At 40.6% G+C, this 19687-nt stretch overlaps 1 protein-coding gene and 1 pseudogene across 10 annotated transcripts in view; one reads left to right on the top strand and one right to left on the bottom strand.

Moving 5' to 3' along the window:
• The first annotated feature begins 1149 nt into the window (after positions 1–1149).
• LOC118022661 (zinc finger protein 780A-like) overlaps positions 1150–19687 on the top strand; it is a 51485-nt gene continuing 32947 nt past the window's right edge. The window contains exons 1-5 of one of the 9 annotated variants that reach the window (XM_035023365.1): positions 1150–1825; positions 2435–2501; positions 7009–7063; positions 7324–7450; positions 9388–9486. In XM_035023365.1, coding sequence (XP_034879256.1) covers positions 7028–7063; positions 7324–7450; positions 9388–9486 — 262 coding nt within the window. In that variant the 5' untranslated portion in view covers positions 1150–1825; positions 2435–2501; positions 7009–7027. Of the gene's footprint in view, positions 1826–2322; positions 2343–2434; positions 2502–2558; positions 3140–7008; positions 7064–7323; positions 7451–9387; positions 9487–19687 lie in introns of those variants that run through there. The other 8 variants (XM_035023369.1, XM_035023367.1, XM_035023366.1 and 5 more) reach the window with 8 other exon arrangements.
• Positions 8515–9288, bottom strand: LOC118022664 (annotated as a pseudogene). The gene has a single exon (XR_004682543.1). The product of XR_004682543.1 is annotated as a succinate dehydrogenase assembly factor 4, mitochondrial-like (transcript).

A 19687-nucleotide genomic window follows, 5' to 3' on the forward strand; every position in this document is an offset into this window, starting at 1 on the left:
CTCCAGGATCATGACCTGAGCCGAAGGCAGTCGCTTAACCAACTGAGTCACCCAGGCGCCCTCTCATTGTGTTTTGATTTGCATTCCTCTGATGATTAGTGTTGTTGAGCACGTTTTCATGTACCTATTGGTCATTTGTATGCCTTCTTTGAGAAATGTCTATTCAGGACCTTTGTCCATTTTTAAATTAAATATATAATGATTTGAGCTATTAAAAATTATAGGAGTTCCTTATTGTTTTGGATATTAACCCTTTATTGCATATATGGTTTACATTTTTTTTCCTAATCTCTAGGTTGCCTTTTCATTGTTTCTTTCACTATGAAGAAGATTTTGAGTTTGAATTAGGCTCACTTGTTTATTTTTGCTTTTGTTGCTTGTGCTTTTGGTGTCATATCCTAGAAATCATTGCCAAGACCAACACCAAGATGTTTCTGTTTTCTTCTAGGGGTTTTGTAGTTTTAAGCCTTATGTTTAATTTTTTTTTAATATTTTATTTATTTATTTGACAGAGAGAGAATGAGAGAGCACATGAGAGGGGGGAGGGTCAGAGGGAGAAGCAGACTCCCCGCCGAGCAGGGAGCCTGATGCGGGACTCGATCCCGGGACTCCAGGATCATGACCTGAGCCGAAGGCAGTTGCTTAACCAACTGAGCCACCCAGGCGCCCCGCCTTATGTTTAATTTTTTAACCCATTTTGAGTTGATTTTTGTGTATGGTATAAGGGGTCCAATTTAATTCTTTTGCGTATGGATATCCTATTTTTCCAGCATTATTTATCTAAGAAACTATCCTTCCCCATTATGTAGTCTTAGCTCCCTTGTTGAAGATTGTTTGACTGTATATGTGTGGGTTTATTTCTGGGCACTCTATTCTGTTCCATTGATCTATGTGTCTGTTTTTATCCCAGGATCATACTGTTTGATTACTATGGCTTTGTCATATAATTTGAAGTCAGGAAGTGTGATGCCTCCAACTTTATTCTTCTTGCTCAAGATTGCTTATTCCAAGTCTTCTGTGCTTCCATCTGAATTTTAGGATTTTTTTTTCTATTTCTGTGAGAAATGCCACTGGAACATGATAGGGATTGCATCAAATTTGTCGATCACTTTTGGTAGTATAGACATTTTAACAATATTCTCCCAAACCACGAACACGAGCTGTCCCTCCACTTATTTTTGTGTCTTCTGCTCTTTCTTTCATCAAGTATAATTCATGCACCTCCTTGGTTAAATTTGTTCCTAAGTTTGTATTGGTTTTGATGCTATTGTGAATGAGACTGTTTTCTTAATTTGTTTTTCAGTTTGTTGTTAGCGTACAGAAACACAATTGAGTTTGTATCCTGCAACTTCACTAAATCCGTTTATTCCACGTTTTTTGGTGGAGACTGTAGGGTTTTTCCTACATATAAGACTCTGCCTTCTTTAATAGTTATGGTCGCTTGCCTTTTTCTCCATAATGAGAAAAGTAAGTTACAGAGGCTCTAATAGGCAATGCTCTCTCAGGGGAATCCTCAGTTACCAGCAGCCTGCACCTGCGCACTCCTGGGGGGCTGGAACTCCCACAAACCACTGGGCGGAGCTCCGTTAGGGGCGGGCCCAAGTTGCATGCCGGGAACAATCTGAGCCGCAGAACTCTAGGCTTCCGAGGCATTTCCTCTTTGAGACTGCATTTCCCAGGAGCCACCACGCCGAATTAGCCGCCACTTCCGGCATCCGAGGGTCGGTGTCCTGGTGGGGTGAGGCCCTGAGGTCGAGGAAGAACTCCGTGGCTGCCAGAGGCCTCTACTGAGCAGGACCCCAGCCGGAGGGACCCGCCAGTGTGGGTGGGCAGAGAGAGGCGCTCAGGACAGGGCCCTGACAGGCACCCCAAGGAGTTTCGCCAGAGCGCGCGCGCGCAGCGAGGAGGGGGATTGTGCGACCGCGAGTGGCGGACGTGGAGTGTGGGGGGTGTGCGTGAGGGCGCGCCTGGTGCAGCGACCCTGCGGTGACGGGGACGGGGGTGTGTGGGCGCTGAGCGCGGTTTGCTGTGGCTGTGTGTGTGTGTCACGGGGGCCTGTGGCCCGCCTCTTCGTCCGTCTTCTCTCCTCCCAACCACGTGGCTGCAGCAAACCAATGGCCCCAGTAGGGAGGCCAGATACTGAGCCTAGAATGAAAGTTCCCCCCGGAAAGCCCGGGCCTGGACTTGGCATGGGAGTTTCAGAGCCGCAAGTGCCTGTCTGGGGCCCCCACGGGGGCAGCTACATGTTCAGAACTACCGCATTCTCAGAGTCCTGTCCCCAGGAACCAGCTTCGAACTCGGGGACCGATTCCTCCTTTTACTCCCATCCCATTTTGTGCGAAGTAAGGGAGGTGTGGCCCTGGAGGGTGCTTTCAAATTTAGTCTGCGCTCCAAGAAAAGCCTGGGGTCTCATGCGCGCCTTCTCCTTCCCCAGTCGTACCATTATCCAAAAGGACCCTGGGAAGGATGAGAGTATTATTGCTGCACGTCTAAAGTCAAGGGTGAGTTCCTGCTTTGTTTTGCATAAGAAATGCGTTTTTGTTTTTAGAATATAGAGGTTCCAGTAAATTTTCCGGAAATGTAGGGAGACGTGCAAATCGATACCCCACCATTTGGTCCCCCATTGCCCCTCACCTCTTCACTTAATATTGACTTGGTAAATAATTTGGTAAATACCAAAAGCAGTTTAGTAAATTGTTCATATCTTCTTGAGCACTCCGTTTTTCTAAGATGACATGGAAATAAAACTCCAGTGATTAATGCTAAAGCTGTATTTTAGACTCTGATTTGGTAAGAAGGAAATTAGTGTTTAGGTGGAATCACACACTGGATATCTTTTGATCTTTAAGGGCCTGCTTTCCAAAGCAAGGGAAGAAGGGAGATGGTTAGCTGATTTTAGTCAGTCTGAGGCTTTCAGAAATGGGAAAGTGATGGCAACAGAAGTTGGTATCAGTAAGAGCCAGGATTTTTCCAGGGCGTTCCATCAGTTGAAATTTGTATTATTGGCCACGTCTGTTTGAAGTTTGGCAGCTCGAGCTGTGTGTTGGGCTTCCTTTTGTGTGGACTGAGAATCAGTATAGTGTGGTTGAGATTAGGGGCTGTGGATCCGGATGGAATATTGGCTCTCTGGCTGTCTCAGGTTTGTAATGAACGTCAGATGAGTTAATATGTGTATAAAGCCCCTTAGAGCAGTGCCAGGCATATAGTAAATATAGTAAATGCTTGATATGTTTAGCTGTTGTTTATGTGTGTTTTAGCTCATTCCTCTCAATTTCTATACAGCAGGGGCATTAGGAATATGTGATCCATGGTGATTGCTGCCTGCATATTAAGAAAACAAGTGAGATGCTCAAGCGATATAGATTCTTGGGCTGCCAGGGTGGCTCAGTTGGTTAAGCATCCGACTCCTGATTTCAGCTCAGGCCATGGTCTCAGGGTTGTGGGATCAAACCCCGTGTGGGGCTCTGTGCTGGTCATTGAACCTGCTTAAGATTCTCTCCCTCTGCCCCTCCATCCCCCTCTCTCTCCCTCCAAAAAAAAGGGAATAAAAATGCTTAACCTGAGTTGCTATGATGCCATTTATGGTCTCAGAGGACCACAAATCCCTTGAAATAGTATACCAAAGTGTTATGGTGGAGTTTATGGGGAAAGTGTATAATTTCATGAGATTATTCAAAGTGTGCATGACCTAGAAGGCTTGGATTCATCAGTGCAGATCAGTAGTTCTTTTTTTTTTTTTTAAAGATTTTATTTATTTATTTATTTGAGAGAGAGAATGAGAGACAGAGAGCACGAGAGGGAGGAGGGTCAGAGGGAGAAGCAGACTCCCCGCCGAGCAGGGAGCCCGATGTGGGACTCGATCCCGGGACTCCAGGATCACGACCTGAGCCGAAGGCAGTCGCTTAACCAACTGAGCCACCCAGGCGCCCCAGATCAGTAGTTCTTAACAGGGGGTGATTTCGCCCACCAGGGGATGTTTGGTAATATTTAGAGCCAACTTTGGTTGCCACAATGGGGGGCAGTGATACTTGGATCTAATAAGTAGAGGACAAAGATGCTACTAAACATTCTGCAGTGTACAGGATAGCCCTCCCCACCGTTCTACCCCCCCAACAAAGAATTATCTGGCTCAATATGGCATTCATGCTGAGGATGAGAAGCCCTAGTCTAGCATTAAAAGACTGATACTTGGAGTGATATTTAAAATGATCTTGTACAAATTGAGTAGTTAAGCAAATCACACTAGACTCATGTGATAGGGTATTATGCACTTAAGAAAATTATGTTCATAAATAATCATGAAAAGAGAAAACATTTGATCTCGTGTTAAGCAGTATTCATGTTAGGAACGGTAGTACCCAAGATGTTGTATATGAGTCGCATTTACTAAGGGAAGGCAATCTATAAGGATTCTCTCCAAAATTATGTTTTCATAGTTTTTTAATGAGGAAGAGAACCGAGCATGGTACTGTGTATATCCCATGCATTTTCTTACTCAGTCTGCAGGTGCCACTTACCTGCATTATGTTCTTTAGGGGAAGAATCTTGAACATGAAAATTTCTAATTATATTGGTGAGATACAGCTAAAGGATGTTAGAACTGGTTGCTGTTACTTGTTATAGTCACATTGATATCTTTGTTGACTCTCATGACAAGCTCGGTTCTTTAATGGTTGGAAGTACCCTCTTCCTGATAGCTCTGTTTTTATTTTTATTTTAATTTGGAAGTAACTGTATTGTGGGGTTTTGTTTGTTTGTTTTGGGGTTTTTTGTTTGGGTTTTTTGTTTGTTTTGTTTTTTATTTAGAGAGAGTGTGTGAGCAAGGGGAGGGAGGGACAGAGAGAGAGAAAATCTTAAGCAGGCTCCATGCTCAGTGTGGAGCCCGATGCGGGGCTTGATATCACAACCCTGAGATCATGACCTGAGCCGAAATCAAGACCTGGACACTTAACTGACTGAGCCACCCAGGCGTCCCTTTATTGTGTATTTTTGATGATGGAATAGTGTGAAACTATTCTTTTTAAGGAACTTAAGAAGAAAGTTAAAATTATAGTACCACCCTCTAGAAGTAGTCATTATTGATGCTTTGGTTTATATTTTTCCAATTATTTTTTCTGTGTGAATACAAGAGTTTTGTTTCTGTAGAATAGAATCAGAATCAGTTCGAAAAACAAATCTAATCAAGTCATCGTTTTCATTCATTTCTGGGTCTGTGAGAGAGAGCATAATACCATTGCCTCTCCCTCTGAGGCTTCTGTGCTGAAAGGCTCCTTTTCTCCTTGTCTCTATGATAGCCCTCTTTGCTAATGTGATTCTTTAAGAATTGCATTCGCCAGGCTAAGCTCTGAATATTTTTGGTTAGCATTGTAAGAAAGAGCAGGCCTTACACTATATTTTATTATATGACTTACACAAGAAAAGGGGAAACAGTGAAGTTTCTTTAACAAGTGTAATCTTCTTTAGCCTCAGCAATAATGATGACACATATTAACTGCTAATATTAAGCAGTTAATATGTCATGTGTCATTATGTATGTGTTATTATGTACTTCCATTGAATTTTCTTAGTATTCTTTTAGGTTTCTTACTTCTCCAGCACAGAAGGTGAAGTCTGAACAAGAATAAGTGTATAGCAGAGGATGACAGAGCCTATCAGAAAAAGTCATCTACCGTACTTTGAGAGTTTACAGGAAATATGCTTCTTTTGGCCTATAGAGTCACCACACTTTGACCAAATTATAAGCCCATGGGATTTCTATAGAGTTAAAGAAACTCTGTTGGAAATTCTAAATCTGTTAAATGCAAAATGACTAATAGCAGAAGACGATACAGTGGCAGTTTAGGGAATACTGTGGCTGAAATAATAGGTTTAGAAGAGGACGTGTGAGACTATCAAATGTATATAAGACATTGCTCAGGGCCTGCAGACATTTTTTGTAGAAATTATTGTAACCTGCTCAGATAAACATAGACCTCTTAGTGTTGGCTCAAGAATTGGGAAATGAAACAAACCTGTTAAGTAAAAATAAGAGCTTATTAGAATATCCTGAGTTTTTCCACATTAATAGGGAAGTTGTCTAAGTAAAAGGTTGCCTTTCATCTGATTTGGAGAACAGCTTCCTCGTAGGAAAAAATATATATATATATAAACATACATATATGCATGCGTTTATGAATATAACTGTGTATGTATTCCAAGTTAACGCCTTGCCATACAATTATGAAGCACTCTTAAGCAAAAAGTAGAGAATTAGGGCCACAATACAGTGACAAATACTGTTAACATGACGTATAATTTTCTAGAATTTTTTTTTGTCAGTGTCTGTTAGTCTTTATATATATACACATATATTTTATAGTTGTAATCATATTCTGCATCCTATTTTGTAACCTGAGTTTTCTGCTGACCATGTATCTTGAACGTGTAATGACCACTTAGTATCCCATGACGTGGATGCCCTGCCATATTTAACCAGTTGGCTTCGGTGGACTTAGAAAGCCAAATGCTGCCTGAGCAATCCCATCTACATCCTTCCCAGTTTTCATGCCTTGCCCCACTTCTCCCAATCCTGAGTTCACAAAGAGGTTCTGATTTGGATGATGTGACCCCTTCTCAGCCCTGAAAGGTGGGACGGGGGCAGGAGGATCTGCACAGAGCAGGATGGGGAGCCCAGTCCTAGGCTTAGTCATGCTTCCCAAGAATGGAGGATCCCTCATGCTCCCTCATATTTTGGAGGACAGGTTCCCCAGGCCTTGGGGGAGAGCTTGATTTTTTGTCCAGGCTCCTCATGTTTGATGCCAATTTGTATGGGGGTGGGGTGGGAGGAGAGGTGGAGGGACAAAGGGAAAGGGAGATTGTGTGAAGCAGAGAGGGATAGAAAAGGAATTTTAGGGAGTAGTTGGGACATAGAAATGGAAGAAAAAATTGTTGTATTAATTTGAGTCCCTTAGAGAGCACCAAGGCACAGCTTGGCTTAAGCCCTTCTTTTTTTTTTTTTTTTCTATCTAGGAGGGGAAGCACGAGGAAGATGGATCAATTTTGTCATTCTAAAAACATGGCCTATGTAAGTTGGTATTTCTTCCCCTGAAATATGATGACTTCACATTTTTTTTTTTAGCCATTCTTTGCCATGCGGGGATCAGTAGGTTATCTCACAGCACACAGCAAGTTTGCTGTGCAGTGGCAAGATTCTTCTAGAACTTGCAGGCACCCTACGAAGCACCATATTGCTCCTGTCCTGCAGTGCGGTTCTTCGCCTTCTCTCTGTTCACCTTCAAGTAATTTCCTTCATTGTCATGGTAATGCATGTGTGTGTGGTTTCAGGGATCTCTGTCATTCGGGGACGTGGCCATCAGCTTCTCCCAGGGGGAGTGGGAGTGCCTGGACCCTGCTCAGAGGGCCTTGTACAGGGACGTGATGTTGGAGACCTACAGCAACCTGGTCTCTCTGGGTAAGACTATCTCCCCCAATAGTAGTTCATTCTAAAGATTAATTAAAATTACAATAAAGGGGTGCCTAGGTGGCTCAGTCAGTCAAGCGTCTGCCTTTGGTTGAGGTCATGATCCTGGGGTCCTGGGATCAAGCCCCGCCTCAGGCTCCCTGCTCATCGGGGAGCCTGCTTCTCCCCCGCCCCATTCATGCTCTTGCTCTCTCTGTCTCTTTCTCAAATAAATAAATAAATACAATCTTTAATTAATATATACAATAAAATTAGTATTGAACAGTTATAATTAATTTAAATTTTAATTTAATTTCATAATTTAACTTAAAATAATTTAAAACAATAGTTTAATAAATTAATAGTGTCTCTTCTCTGGAATATTAGCTTTCTTCACTATGAGTTTCAGGGCTTTTAAGAAATAGCTGAGTTTCTTCTTGTTCCCAAAGGAAATCGTTTGGAATTTGTCAGGTTGAAGACGGGCATGTCTGTTTTTACAAATTTAGGGGCGCCTGGGCGGCTCAATTGGTTAAGCATTTGACTCTTGATGTCATCTCAGGTCATGATCTCAGGGTCATGAGATCGAGCCCCGCGTTGGGCTCCACACTGGGTGTGGAGTCTGCTTGAGATTCTCTCTCCCTCTCCCCCGTCCCCTCTAAAAAAATATTACTACAAATTTAAGCAGATCTCAACCATTTTGTGGGGGTTTTTTGTATATTTAAAAAAAATTTTTTTCTACACCACTTGTCATTTCTTTTTTTTGTTTGTTTTTTTTTTATCTTTTAACGTTATATTCATATAAAACAATTTCAGTTCAAGTATTTCAAACTTGGTTTCTTAATATTTCTCCACAGAAAGCCTAGAGCCTTGGAAAAATACATTTAAGATAGAAGGATAGCTAACACTTACACTGAGAGCTATGTGCTATGCACTGTTCCAAGTGGTTTACATGTACTTACTCACTTAAATATCTTCTCACTACCTGATAGGGTAGAACTAGCATTAACTCCAATTTACGCATGAAGACAACTGAGATGTAGAGAAGTTAAATAACTTATCCAAGATCACATGGCTAATAAGGAGCAGAGCCAGGATTTGAACCCAAGTAAACTGGCTCTGGAGTTATATTTTCTGTTGTTACTGTGGCCTTATCAAACTATAATGTGTTACTTACCTCACATTTAAAAAGTCACTATTACCTAGTATGCGGCAATAAAAATCATTAAAACTTTTTTTATTTACATTTGCATTTTATAAGCAGCTGATTAACATAAATTGAAATGTGATGAAATGAGTTTGCAGCTCTAATCGCCATTTATATACTCCAATATATTTAAATTAAATTAATGTGCTAATGTACAACTATTTCCCCTTAATTTATAGCAGCATATTTTCTTTCAAGGCATTATTTATGTTTTTAAACACATTATAGAAATTAAATGACTTAAAGGATATACAGAAAGAAAACAACTGGAAATAAACTCAGATGTACATATTCAGAAAAAGATACTGAAGTTAATAATATGTGTCTTAAAAATCAATACAGCGTCCTTTTCATTCCCAATCTGTATATCGGGTAGGTTCTGGGCCTCTAGGTCCACCTTTTTCTTTGGTAACAGGATTAATATCATCTGGAAATTTTGTCAGTGGTTCTTTCTCTAAGAATCTTCGGGTGCATCAAAATGACCTTCTGGTAACTTTGGCTTCTTAAGAGATTGTTTGATGGGTTTGGATTTTTCTCCTAGAGAACTCATTTTCCTCACAGAATGACATAAAAGGGGTGATCTAGCCGCTCTCCACGCGGTGGCTGGGACACAGCCAAGCAACCAAGCCAGCCTTGACACAGACATGGTGCCAAATCCCACAGCGTCCTCATGGGCCCAGCAGGGAGAGGCGAGTAGTCAGTGGCACCGACCGGGGCCCACCCTCTCTTTTTTTTTGTTTTTAAGCAGGAAGTTCCATTTCTAAGCCAGATGTGATTACCTTATTGGAGCAAGAGAAAGAGCCCTGGGTGGTTGTGAAGAGAGAAACAAGCAGATGGTATCCAGGTGAGTAGGGGAGAAGCCGGCAGAGGGGGTCAGAGAGGGGTCATACCCTTGAGATGTGGCTTGGGAAAATGCCTTCAAAGACCCAAGACCTGTTGGATAAAAATACCTGAGATCTGAGAAGGAAATAAGGATCACACAGTGTGGGCTTTCAAAGGAACTCCATCTTTTGCTAATCATCTCTAATTTTTGTTCTTTTATTTCCTCTCCTTTAGTGGAGTGAGTGCCCTCTTTCCCAGTGTAACCTTTTTTTTTTTTTTTTAAGATTTTATTTATTTATTAGCGCGTGCCCATGAGCAGGGGCAGAGGGAGAGGGAGAGCGAGAACCCCAAGCAGACTTGCGCGCTGAGCGTGGAGCCCATCATGGGGCTTGATCCCACGATGCTGAGACCATGACCTGAGCTGAAATCAAGAGTCAGACACTTAACTGACTGAGCCACCCAGGCTCTCCCCTCCCCCAGTGTAACCTTTTAACATATATTTTGCATCCAGCTGCTTTCCAGCTCTGCTTTTGCATTTACATTTCTATATGTGTTTCCAGTATCTAAAAAATGTTTTCATATATTCAGCAAATATTTATCGAGGGTCCACTCCAAGCAAAGCACTGTGCTTGGCACTGTCTGTACAATGAAATGAACATGACTGATAGAGTCGTGCTCTCACGGACTTTACCTGCAGTTGGCAAGACATGGATCAATCAAGTAAGCAGATGAGTAAAGCAGTACTGTCAGGAATGATGCTGTGCAGACAAGTATATAGGAGCAATGCAGTGAGAATGACAGGCTTGGATGGTTAGGGAGCATGTCTTGAAGTGGGCATGCTTGCACAGTCGTGAAGGGTTAAGACTGCAAGAGCAGTCTAGTCTGAGCGGGACACACAGAGGCCCTGAGCGGGAAATGGTTTCTGTATGCCAGGGAGCAATAAGAAGTTTCGAGCAGAAGAGGTGAAGGGATGGTGGGAAAGGAGGTTAGGGAGTTAGGCCAGGACCAGATCCTACAAGGTTCTGATCATCACTGTGAAGAACATAGAATGTTTTCCAAGAGTTACTTAGAGCCATGTTCTGATCTATGTTAAAAGTGTTCATTTCTTCGTTTTCAAACAAACTAAGTATGACAAGAATACAGAAAGCCACATAACACAAAGAGCTGCATGATTAAGTATTTTAAGGTACCCACAGCTTTAACTACCAGGTTGTGAGTTAGGATTTTGCCAGCTGTCCCGGAAGCCTATTGTGGTCTCTTTGCAGGAAAGGTTTTTCTCTAGAGCTTTATTGTCTGAGTGAACTTCTCCAGTTTGGTTTTGTTTTCCCTGTCATTTTAAAAAGTCTTTTAAGTCTCTTTTAGATTAAAGGTTCCTCTTGATTTTTTTTTTTAAAGCTTTTATTTATTTATTTGACCAAGAGAGACACAGTGAAAGAGGGAACACAAGCAGGAGGAGTGGGAGTGGGAGAAGCAGGCTTCCCGCTGAGCAGGGAGCCTGATGTGGGGCTCGATCCCAGGACCCTGGAATCATGACCTGAGCCGAAGGCAGTCTCTTACCGACTGAGCCACCCAGGCATGCTTGATTTTTTTGTTAACAGGTTTTTCTTGATTAAATTAGATCATTTGTCACGTAGTTTCACACCATCTGGATTTTGCTGATGGCATCTTGGTGGTATGGAGGAACATGTCCCTCTATTTCCTGTAAAATGATAGTTGGGTCTAGAAGGTTAATCAGACTTTTGGGAAACTTTCTTTTCCTAGGTGATAATGATATTCTTCAGTCCACTGGCATGTGATATCTGGATTTCTCATTTTAGTAATATCTGCAGCCACTGACAGGCAGTTACTATGTCCCTTAATTTGTTAGAGGTTGTAAATTGGTGGATATTCGAATTCCGTCTGGAATGCATCTGTAAAAAGAAACTTCACGTTAACTGTTACTCAGTTATACAGATCATTTGGAAAATTGAAGATAAATATTCTTTTCCTTGGTTTACTAATTTTCTGAATAATGAGTTGGTTTCTAACATCCTTTCAAAGGTGACCCATTTTGGGGGCACCTGGGTGGCCGTCGGTTAAGCGGCTGACTCTTGGTTTTGGCTTGGGTCATGATCTCAGGGTCCTGGGATCGTGCCCCGAGTTGGGCTCCCTGCTTAGTGGGGAGACTGCTTCTCCCTCTGCCCCTGCCCCCCGCTTATTTTCTCTCTCTCTCTCTCAAATAAATGAGTAAAATCTTTAAAAAACAAAAAAGAAAACTAGATCCACCAGTTGTGAACATTTGGCCACCTTTGCTATATGTATTTATGTATCTAAATGTTTGAAACCTTTTTTGCTGGACCACGTGTGGGTCTAAGTCACTGATGTTGTGACATGTGTTACCTAAACATTTCACTTTGCATCTTCTAAGAATAGGAAAGGTCCTAATAACCTTTCATTGTTCCTAATTAGCCTCATTATCTTAACCCAAATAACATCATTGTCACACCTCAGAAAATCACCATATTTCAGGAGTATCGTCTACAATATAGTTCACAGTTAAATTTCTCCCATTTCTCTTTAAAAATTTTATTGTTTGTTTGGTTTTGTGGGAGTGTTTTTCAGTTTAAGATCCAGTCCAAGTTCATGAATTGATTTATGGATAGGTTTCTTTTTAAAACATTTTAATTTATTTTTACTATTTCTTTTTATTAGTAGGTTTCTTTAGTCCCTTTTTATCTAAAGAGCTTTTGTGCCTTAAAATTTATTTTAACTAAATTTTTATTTTTTTTACTTTGGCTTTTCTCTCTCTCTCTCCCTTTTTTTTTGAGTCTAAGTCCAGGCTAGTTTACTTAAACCATGACATTCTGAATTTATGTGATTAAAATTTTTTCTCATGATTTGGTTTTGAAAGCTCCACAATAGATTCTAGTAGCATCATGTGAAGAATCACATAATGTCATATCTCTGTATAGATTACTGTGATTTTGGTCAACCAAGTATGGCTTTCCATTTCCAAAGAAATGAATAATCTCTGATATTGAGTTTTAGCATGATTTTATTATGGCCAGAGAATATATTGATATATCATTATATATATCATGATATATATAATGTGATATGATCATATATATATCATATATAATATAAATGATTTCACTCCTTTGGAGTATGTTGAGAGTGCTTTATTTTATTTTATTTTTTTTGTATTTATTTATTATTATTATTTTTAAAGATTTTATTTATTTATTTGAGACAGAGAGAATGAGAGAGACAGAGAGCTCATGAGAGGGGATAGGGTCAGAGGACGAAGCAGACTCCCTGCCGAGCAGGGAGCCCGATGCGGGACTCGATCCCGGGACTCCAGGATCATGACCTGAGCCGAAGGCAGTCGCTTAACCAACTGAGCCACCCAGGCGCCCGAGAGTGCTTTATTTTATAGCCCAGCATATGGTCAGTTTTTATAAATGTTCTGTATGAATGAAAAAGGAACGTGTGGGGCCCTTGGGTGGCCCAGGCGGTTAAGTGTCTGCCTTCGGCTCAGGTCATGATCCCAGGGTCCAGGGATCGAGCCCCATGTTGGGCTCCCTGCTCAGTGGGGAGTCTGCTTCTCCCTCTGCCCCTCCCCCTGCTCGTGCTTTCTCTCTCTCTCTCATTCTCTCTTGCTCTGACTCTCTCTCAAATAAATAAAGTCTTTAAAAAAAAAAAAATGTAACCCTCAGTCACACTCTCCAGTAATTCCCACCTGACCACTTTACACATACACATATAGCTGTTTATGTTGTTGTTTCTGTTGTGCTCACACAGATCATATTGAAATTGCTGTTTTAGGGCGCCTGGGTGGCTCAGATGGTTAAGCGTCTGCCTTTGGCTCAGGTCATGATCCCAGGGTCCTGGGATCGAGTCCCGCGTCGGGCTCTCTGCTCGTTGGGAGCCTGCTTCTCCCTCTGCCTCGCTCTCTCTCTGTCTCTCATGAATAAATAAATAAAATCTTAAAAAAAAAAAAAAAAGAAATTGCTGTTTTACTGCCTGCCTTTGTCAGTCAGTGGTTATCACCTAGCACTATCTAGTTTCCTCTGTGCTGTAGCTGTCTTATGTCTATGCTAGAGCAGCATTACATCTACAGACATCAGAAATGCAATGATACGGGGCACGTGGGTGGCTCAGTCGGTTAAGCAGCTGCCTTCGGCTCAGGTCATGGTTCCAGGGTCCTGGGATCGAGCCCCACATCGGGCTCCCTGCTCGGCAGGAAGCCTGCTTCTCCCTCTCCAACTCCCCCTGCTTGTGTTCCCTCTCTCGCTGTCTCTGTCAATTAAATAAATAAATAAAATCTTCAAAAAAAAAAGAAATGCAATGATACGATTCTTCTTCCAGCCGTCAAATGGGTTCTAAAGAACTCGAGAGGAAAAGATGGTCTATTGTATTGATATTACCATTTCTTTTACTCTTACTTCATTCCTGATGCCCAGATTTTTTTTTTTTTCTTCACTTTGTTCTAGAGAACTTTACCAGGTCTTTTACTTTTTTTTTTTTTTTTAGAGAGAGAGGCGGGGAGGGGCAGAGGGAGAGGGAGAGAGACAGAGAGAGAATCTTAAGCAGGCTCCAGAGCCTGACCCAGGCTCAGTCTCACGACTCTGAGATCATGACCTGAGACAAAATCAAGAGTGGGACGCTTAACTGACTGAGCTACCCTTGCTCCCCTTTATCAGGTCTTTTAGACTCAGTCTGCTGGGGACAAATTCTTGTAGTTTTCTGTCATTTAAAAATGTCTTTATCTCGTCTTTATTTTGGATTCATATTTTATCAGGATAGAGAATTCATGGCTGGATTTTTCTTTTGGTACTTTAAAACATTGTGCTACTTCCTTCTCATTGAAGCCTGTAGTCATGGAATCGTTGTTCAGGAATTGTACAGGCAGTGTGCCGTGGTGGTGGTTTTTAGGTGTTTTCAAGTAAATTTTCATTTGTTATTTGTTTTTAGCAGTTGATTATGATAAGTTCAGGTGTGGAATTTTGTTAGGGGCTCTGAGATTTTTGAGTCTGTAGGTTTATGAATTTTGCCACATTTGGGAAGGTTTCGCCCTTTTTTCTGCAGTATTTTTTCAGCTGTGCACACTTTTCCTCTCCTGGGACTCTGGCAATATGAATGTCAGGACTTTTAGCATTGTCCTCCTGCTCCTTGTTGCTGTGCTTCTTTGGTTTTTATTCTTTTTTCTTTCTCTTGTTCAGATTGGATGAATCTTTTGTTCTATCTTAAGTTTTTTGATTCTTTCCTCTGCCTTTTCCATTGTGCTACGGGACCCCACAATATTTTAATTTTAATTATTATAGTTTTCAGTTCTAAGTTTTACTTGGTTCTTCTTTATATCCTCTGTATATTTCTCTTTCTCTTTTTTAAAGTATAATTAACATACAGTGTTGTATTAGCTTCAGGTGTACAATATAGTGATGCCACAATGCTGTACATCACCCAGCACATCACAGTAAGTGTACTCTTGATCCTCTTCACCTGTTTCACCCATCTCCCCACCCACACCTCCCCTCTGGTAACCACCAGTTTGTTCTCTGTATTTAAGAGTCTGGTTTTTTTGTTTGGCTCTTTTCTTCTCTGTTCATTGTTTTGTCTCTTAAATTCCACATATGAATGAAATCATATGATATTTGTGATATGATCATATATATATCATATATAATATAAATGATTTCACTCCTTTGGAGTATGTTGAGAGTGCTTTATTTTATAGAAATTATTTATAGAAATAAGAAGGACTTATTGCACTTAGCATTATACCCTCTAGCTCCATCCATGTTGTTGCAAATGGCAGGATTGCACTCTTTCTTATGGTAGAGTAATATTCCAGGGTATCTAGGGACACCTGAGTGGCTCAGTCGTTAAACTTTACCTTTGGCTCTGGTCGTGATCTCAGGGTCCTGGGATTGAGCCCCTCATCAGACTCCCTGCTCAGTGGAGAGCCTGCTTCTTCCTCTCCCCCTCCATTTGTGCTCTCTCTCGCACTCTCTCTCTCAAATCTTTAAAAAAAACCAGTCCAGTGTATCTATAAACCACATCTTCTTTACCCATTCATCTGTGGATGGGCACTTGGGTTGCTTCCATGTTTTGGCTATTGTAAATAGCACTACGGTAAACATAGGGGAGCATATATCTTTTCAAGCTAGTGTTTTCATATTCTTTGGGTAAATACCCAGTAGTGGAATTGCTGGACCCTATGGTAATTCTATTTTTAATTTTTTGAGGAACCTCCATACTGTTTTCCACAGTAGCTGCACCAGTTTGTGCACGAGGGTCCCTTTTTGTTCACATCCTCGCCAACACTTGTTATTTTTTGTGTTTTTTATTTCGGCCCTGATAACAGGTGTAAGGTGATACCTCATTGTGGTTTTGATGTACGTTTTTCTGATGAGAGTGAGGTTGAGCATCTTTTCATGTGTCTGTTGGCCATCTGTATATCTTCTTGGGAATAATGTCTATTCAGGTACTCTGCCCACTCTTTAATTGCATTATTTGTCTTTTTGGTGTTGAGTCATATAAGTTCTTTATGTATTTTGGATATTAGCCCCATATCGGATATATCATTTGCAAATACATTTCTAGGAATTTATTTCTTCTAGGTTTTCCATTTGTTGGCATATAATTTTTCATAGTATTCTTTTATACTTCTGTGGTGTTCGGTGTTATGTCTCCTCCTTTATTTCTGATTTTATTTATTGGAGCCCTGTCTCTTGTTTTTCTGGATGAGTCTGGCTAAAGGTTTATCAATTTTGTTTCAAAGAACCAGCTCCTGGTTTCATTGATCATTAGTCTCTATTTCATTTATTTCTGTTCTAATCTTTATTATTTCCTTCTTTCTGCTGGCTTTGGGTTTTGTTGGTTCTTCTTTTTCTGGCTCCTTTAGGTTTAAGGTTAGCTGGTTTATTTGAGATTTTTCTTTTTTCTGGAGGTAGGCCTGTATTGCTATTATCTTGCCTCTTAGAACAGCTTTTACTCCCTCCCAAAGATTTTGGACCATTGTGTTTTCATTTTCATTTGTCTCCATGTATTTTTTGTTTCCTCTTTGATTTCTTAGTTCACCCATTCATTGTTTAGTAGCATGTTATTTAGCCTCCATGTATTTATGTTCTTTCCAGATTTTTTCTTGCACTTGATTTCCAGTTTCATACCATTGCAGTCTGAAAAGATGCATGTGATTTCAGTTTTTTTGTATTGAGATTTGTTTTGTGGCCTAACATGTGATCTGTTCTGGAGAATGTTCCATGTGCACTTGAATGTGTATTCTGCTGTATTTGGATGGAATGTTCTGAATATATCTGTTAGGTCCATCTGGTCCAATGTGTCATTCAAAGCCACTGTTTCCTTGGGTTGATTTTCTGCCTGAATGATCTATCCATTGATTTAATGGGGTGTTAACGTCCCCTTCTATTATTCTGTTACTGTCAGTTTCTTCCTTCATGTCTGTTAATAGTGGCTTTATGTATTTAGGTGCTCCTATGCTGGGTGCATAAATATTTACAGTTGTTAAATCCTGTTGTTGGATTGTTCCCTTTATCATTATGTAATGTCATTCTTTGTTTCTTGTTACAAACTTTATGTTAAAGTGTATTTTGTCCAATATAAGTATTGCTACCACAGCTTTCTTTTCACTTCTGTTTGCATGGTAGATGTTTTTCCATCCCTTCATTTTCAGTCTGCATGTGTCTTTATGCCTTATGTGTTTCTTGTAGGCAGCATATAGATGGATCTTGCTTCCTTATCCATTCAGTCATCATAGTCTTCTGATGGGAGCATTTAGGCCATTTACATTTAAAGTAATTATTGATAGATATGTACTTATTGCCATTTTGTTACTTGTTTTATGGTTGTTTTTGTAGTTCTCTGTTCCTTTCTTCTTCTCTTCCTCTCTTCCCTTGTGGTTTGATGGCTTTCTTTAGTGTTATGCTTGGATTCCTTTCTCTTTATTTTTTTGTGTATCACAGGTTTTTGATTTGTGATTACTGTTAGGTTCATATATAACATCTTATGTATATAGCAATGTATATTAAGTTGGTGGTCGCTAAAATTGGAATCCATTCTAAAAGAACTAAATTTTTACTCCCCCCATTCCATTTTATGCATATGATGTCATACTTTACATCATTTTATTTTGTGACTCCCTTAGCTGATTTTTTATAGATACAATTGATTTTACTACTTTTGTGCTTTAACCTCCATACTGGTTTTATAAGTGATTAATCTACTACTTTTATTATATGTTTGCATTTACCTGTGAAATTTTTTCCTATCATAATTTTCTTACTCCTGATTATGGCCTTTTCTTTCCATTCAAAGAATTCCCTTTAACGTTTCCCGTAAGGCTGGTTTAAGTGATGAACTCCTTTAACTTCTGTTTGTATGAGAGACTATCTCTCCTATTCTGAATGATAGTCTTGCTGGGTAGAGTATTCTTGGTTGCAGGTTTTCCTTCCAGTACTTTGAATATATCATGCCGTTCCATTCTGGCTGCAATGTTTCTGCTGAAAAAATCAACAGAATAGCCTTAGAGAGTGTCTCTTATATATAACTTTTCTTTTTTCTTGCTGCTTTTAAAATTCTCTATCATTACTTTTTGCCATTTTAATTACCATGTGTGTTGGTGTGGACCTTGTTTGGTTAATTTTATTGGGGGCTCTCTGTGCTTCCTGGATCTAGATGTCTGTTTCCTTCTCCAGATAGGGAAGTTTTCAGCTATTATTTCTTTTTTTTTTTTAAGATTTTATTTATTTATTTGACAGAGAGAGAGCTTGTGCACAAGTAGGCAGAGTGGCAGGCAGAGGGAGAGGGAGAAGCAGGCTCCTTGCTGAGCAGGGAGCCCAATGCAGGGCTTGATCCCGGGACCCTGGGATCATGACCTGAGCCAAAGGCAGACATTTAACTGACTGAGCCAACCAGGCACCCCTCAGCTATTATTTCTTCAAGTAAATGTTCTGCCCCATTTTTCTCTCTTCTCCTTCTGGGATCCCTATAATGCAAACGTTATTATACTTGATGTTGAAAACTCAGCAACATTTATTATTAATCTATTCTCATTTTTTATATTATTTTTATTTTTGCATTCAACTTGATTGCTTTTCATTAGCCTACCTTCCAGGTCCCTGATCCATTCTTCTGCTTCCTCTAATCTGCTATTGATTCCCTCTGGTGTATTTTTATTTGTCATTTAGTTTTTCATTTCTGATTAGTTCTTTTTAATATTTACTGTTTGTTTTTGAAGGTCTCACTAAGATCATCCACTCTTTTCTCAAGTCCAGTGAGTATCTTTATGATTATTGCTTTGAATTCTTTATCAGGTACATTGCTTATCTCTGTTTCATTTAGCCCTTTTGCTGTGATTTTGTCCTGTTCTTTTGTTTGGGACATTTTCCTCTGTCTTCTCATTTTATACAACTGTATTTGTTTCTGTGTATTAGGAAAGTCAGTTACAGCTCTTGATCTTGAAAGTAGTGACCTCAGCACACCTGGGTGGCTCAGTTGGTTAAGCATCTGCCTTTATGGCTCAGGTCATGATCCCAGGGTCCTGGGATCAGGCCTCATATCAGGCTCCCTGCTCAGCAGGGAGTCTGCTTCTCCCTCTCCTTCTGCTGCTCCCCCTGCTTGTGCTCGCTCTCTCTCTGTCAAATAAATTAGTTAAATATTTAAAAAAAGAAAGAAAGAAAGTAGTGACCTTATGAAGGTCCTATGGTGCCCTGGGGTACAGTGTCTGTCATTCACCAGAACCAGGTGCTTCAGGGGTGTCTCCTATGTGGGTTGCCTGTGCTCTGCTGTTATGGCAGAACCCCTTTTGCCTTCAGCCCATTGGCTGCAATGGCCCACTTTGCCTGTTCTGGGCAAGGTTTGGTCTCTGTGTTGTTAAGGGGTCTGTCGGGGGTCACTGGGGGCTTGCAGTTCGGTGGTGTCAGCAGTCAGACTAGATGCCTGCTCTCAGCCTGTCTGCTGGGGCTGTAGTTGTACCAGCTTGATTTGTGCAACATTAGATGTTATATATGTATATAACATATGTATATATGTGTATATATATATTAACATTAGATGTTATATATGAACCTAACGGTAACCACAAATCAAGGCACAAGGCACTCTCCCTGCCTTGCCCTCTGAGAGGGGGCAGGTCCCCTTGTTCACTGGTGGGCAGGGCTGGCAGTCAAAGTGCCGACTCCTAATCCATGTGCCAGGGCTGAAGTCGCACTGATCAGCAG

This window comes from Mirounga leonina, unplaced genomic scaffold (genome assembly GCF_011800145.1).
Source record: "Mirounga leonina isolate KUSES-001 unplaced genomic scaffold, KU_Mleo_1.0 Mir_177, whole genome shotgun sequence".
Lineage (NCBI taxonomy): Eukaryota > Metazoa > Chordata > Mammalia > Carnivora > Phocidae > Mirounga > Mirounga leonina.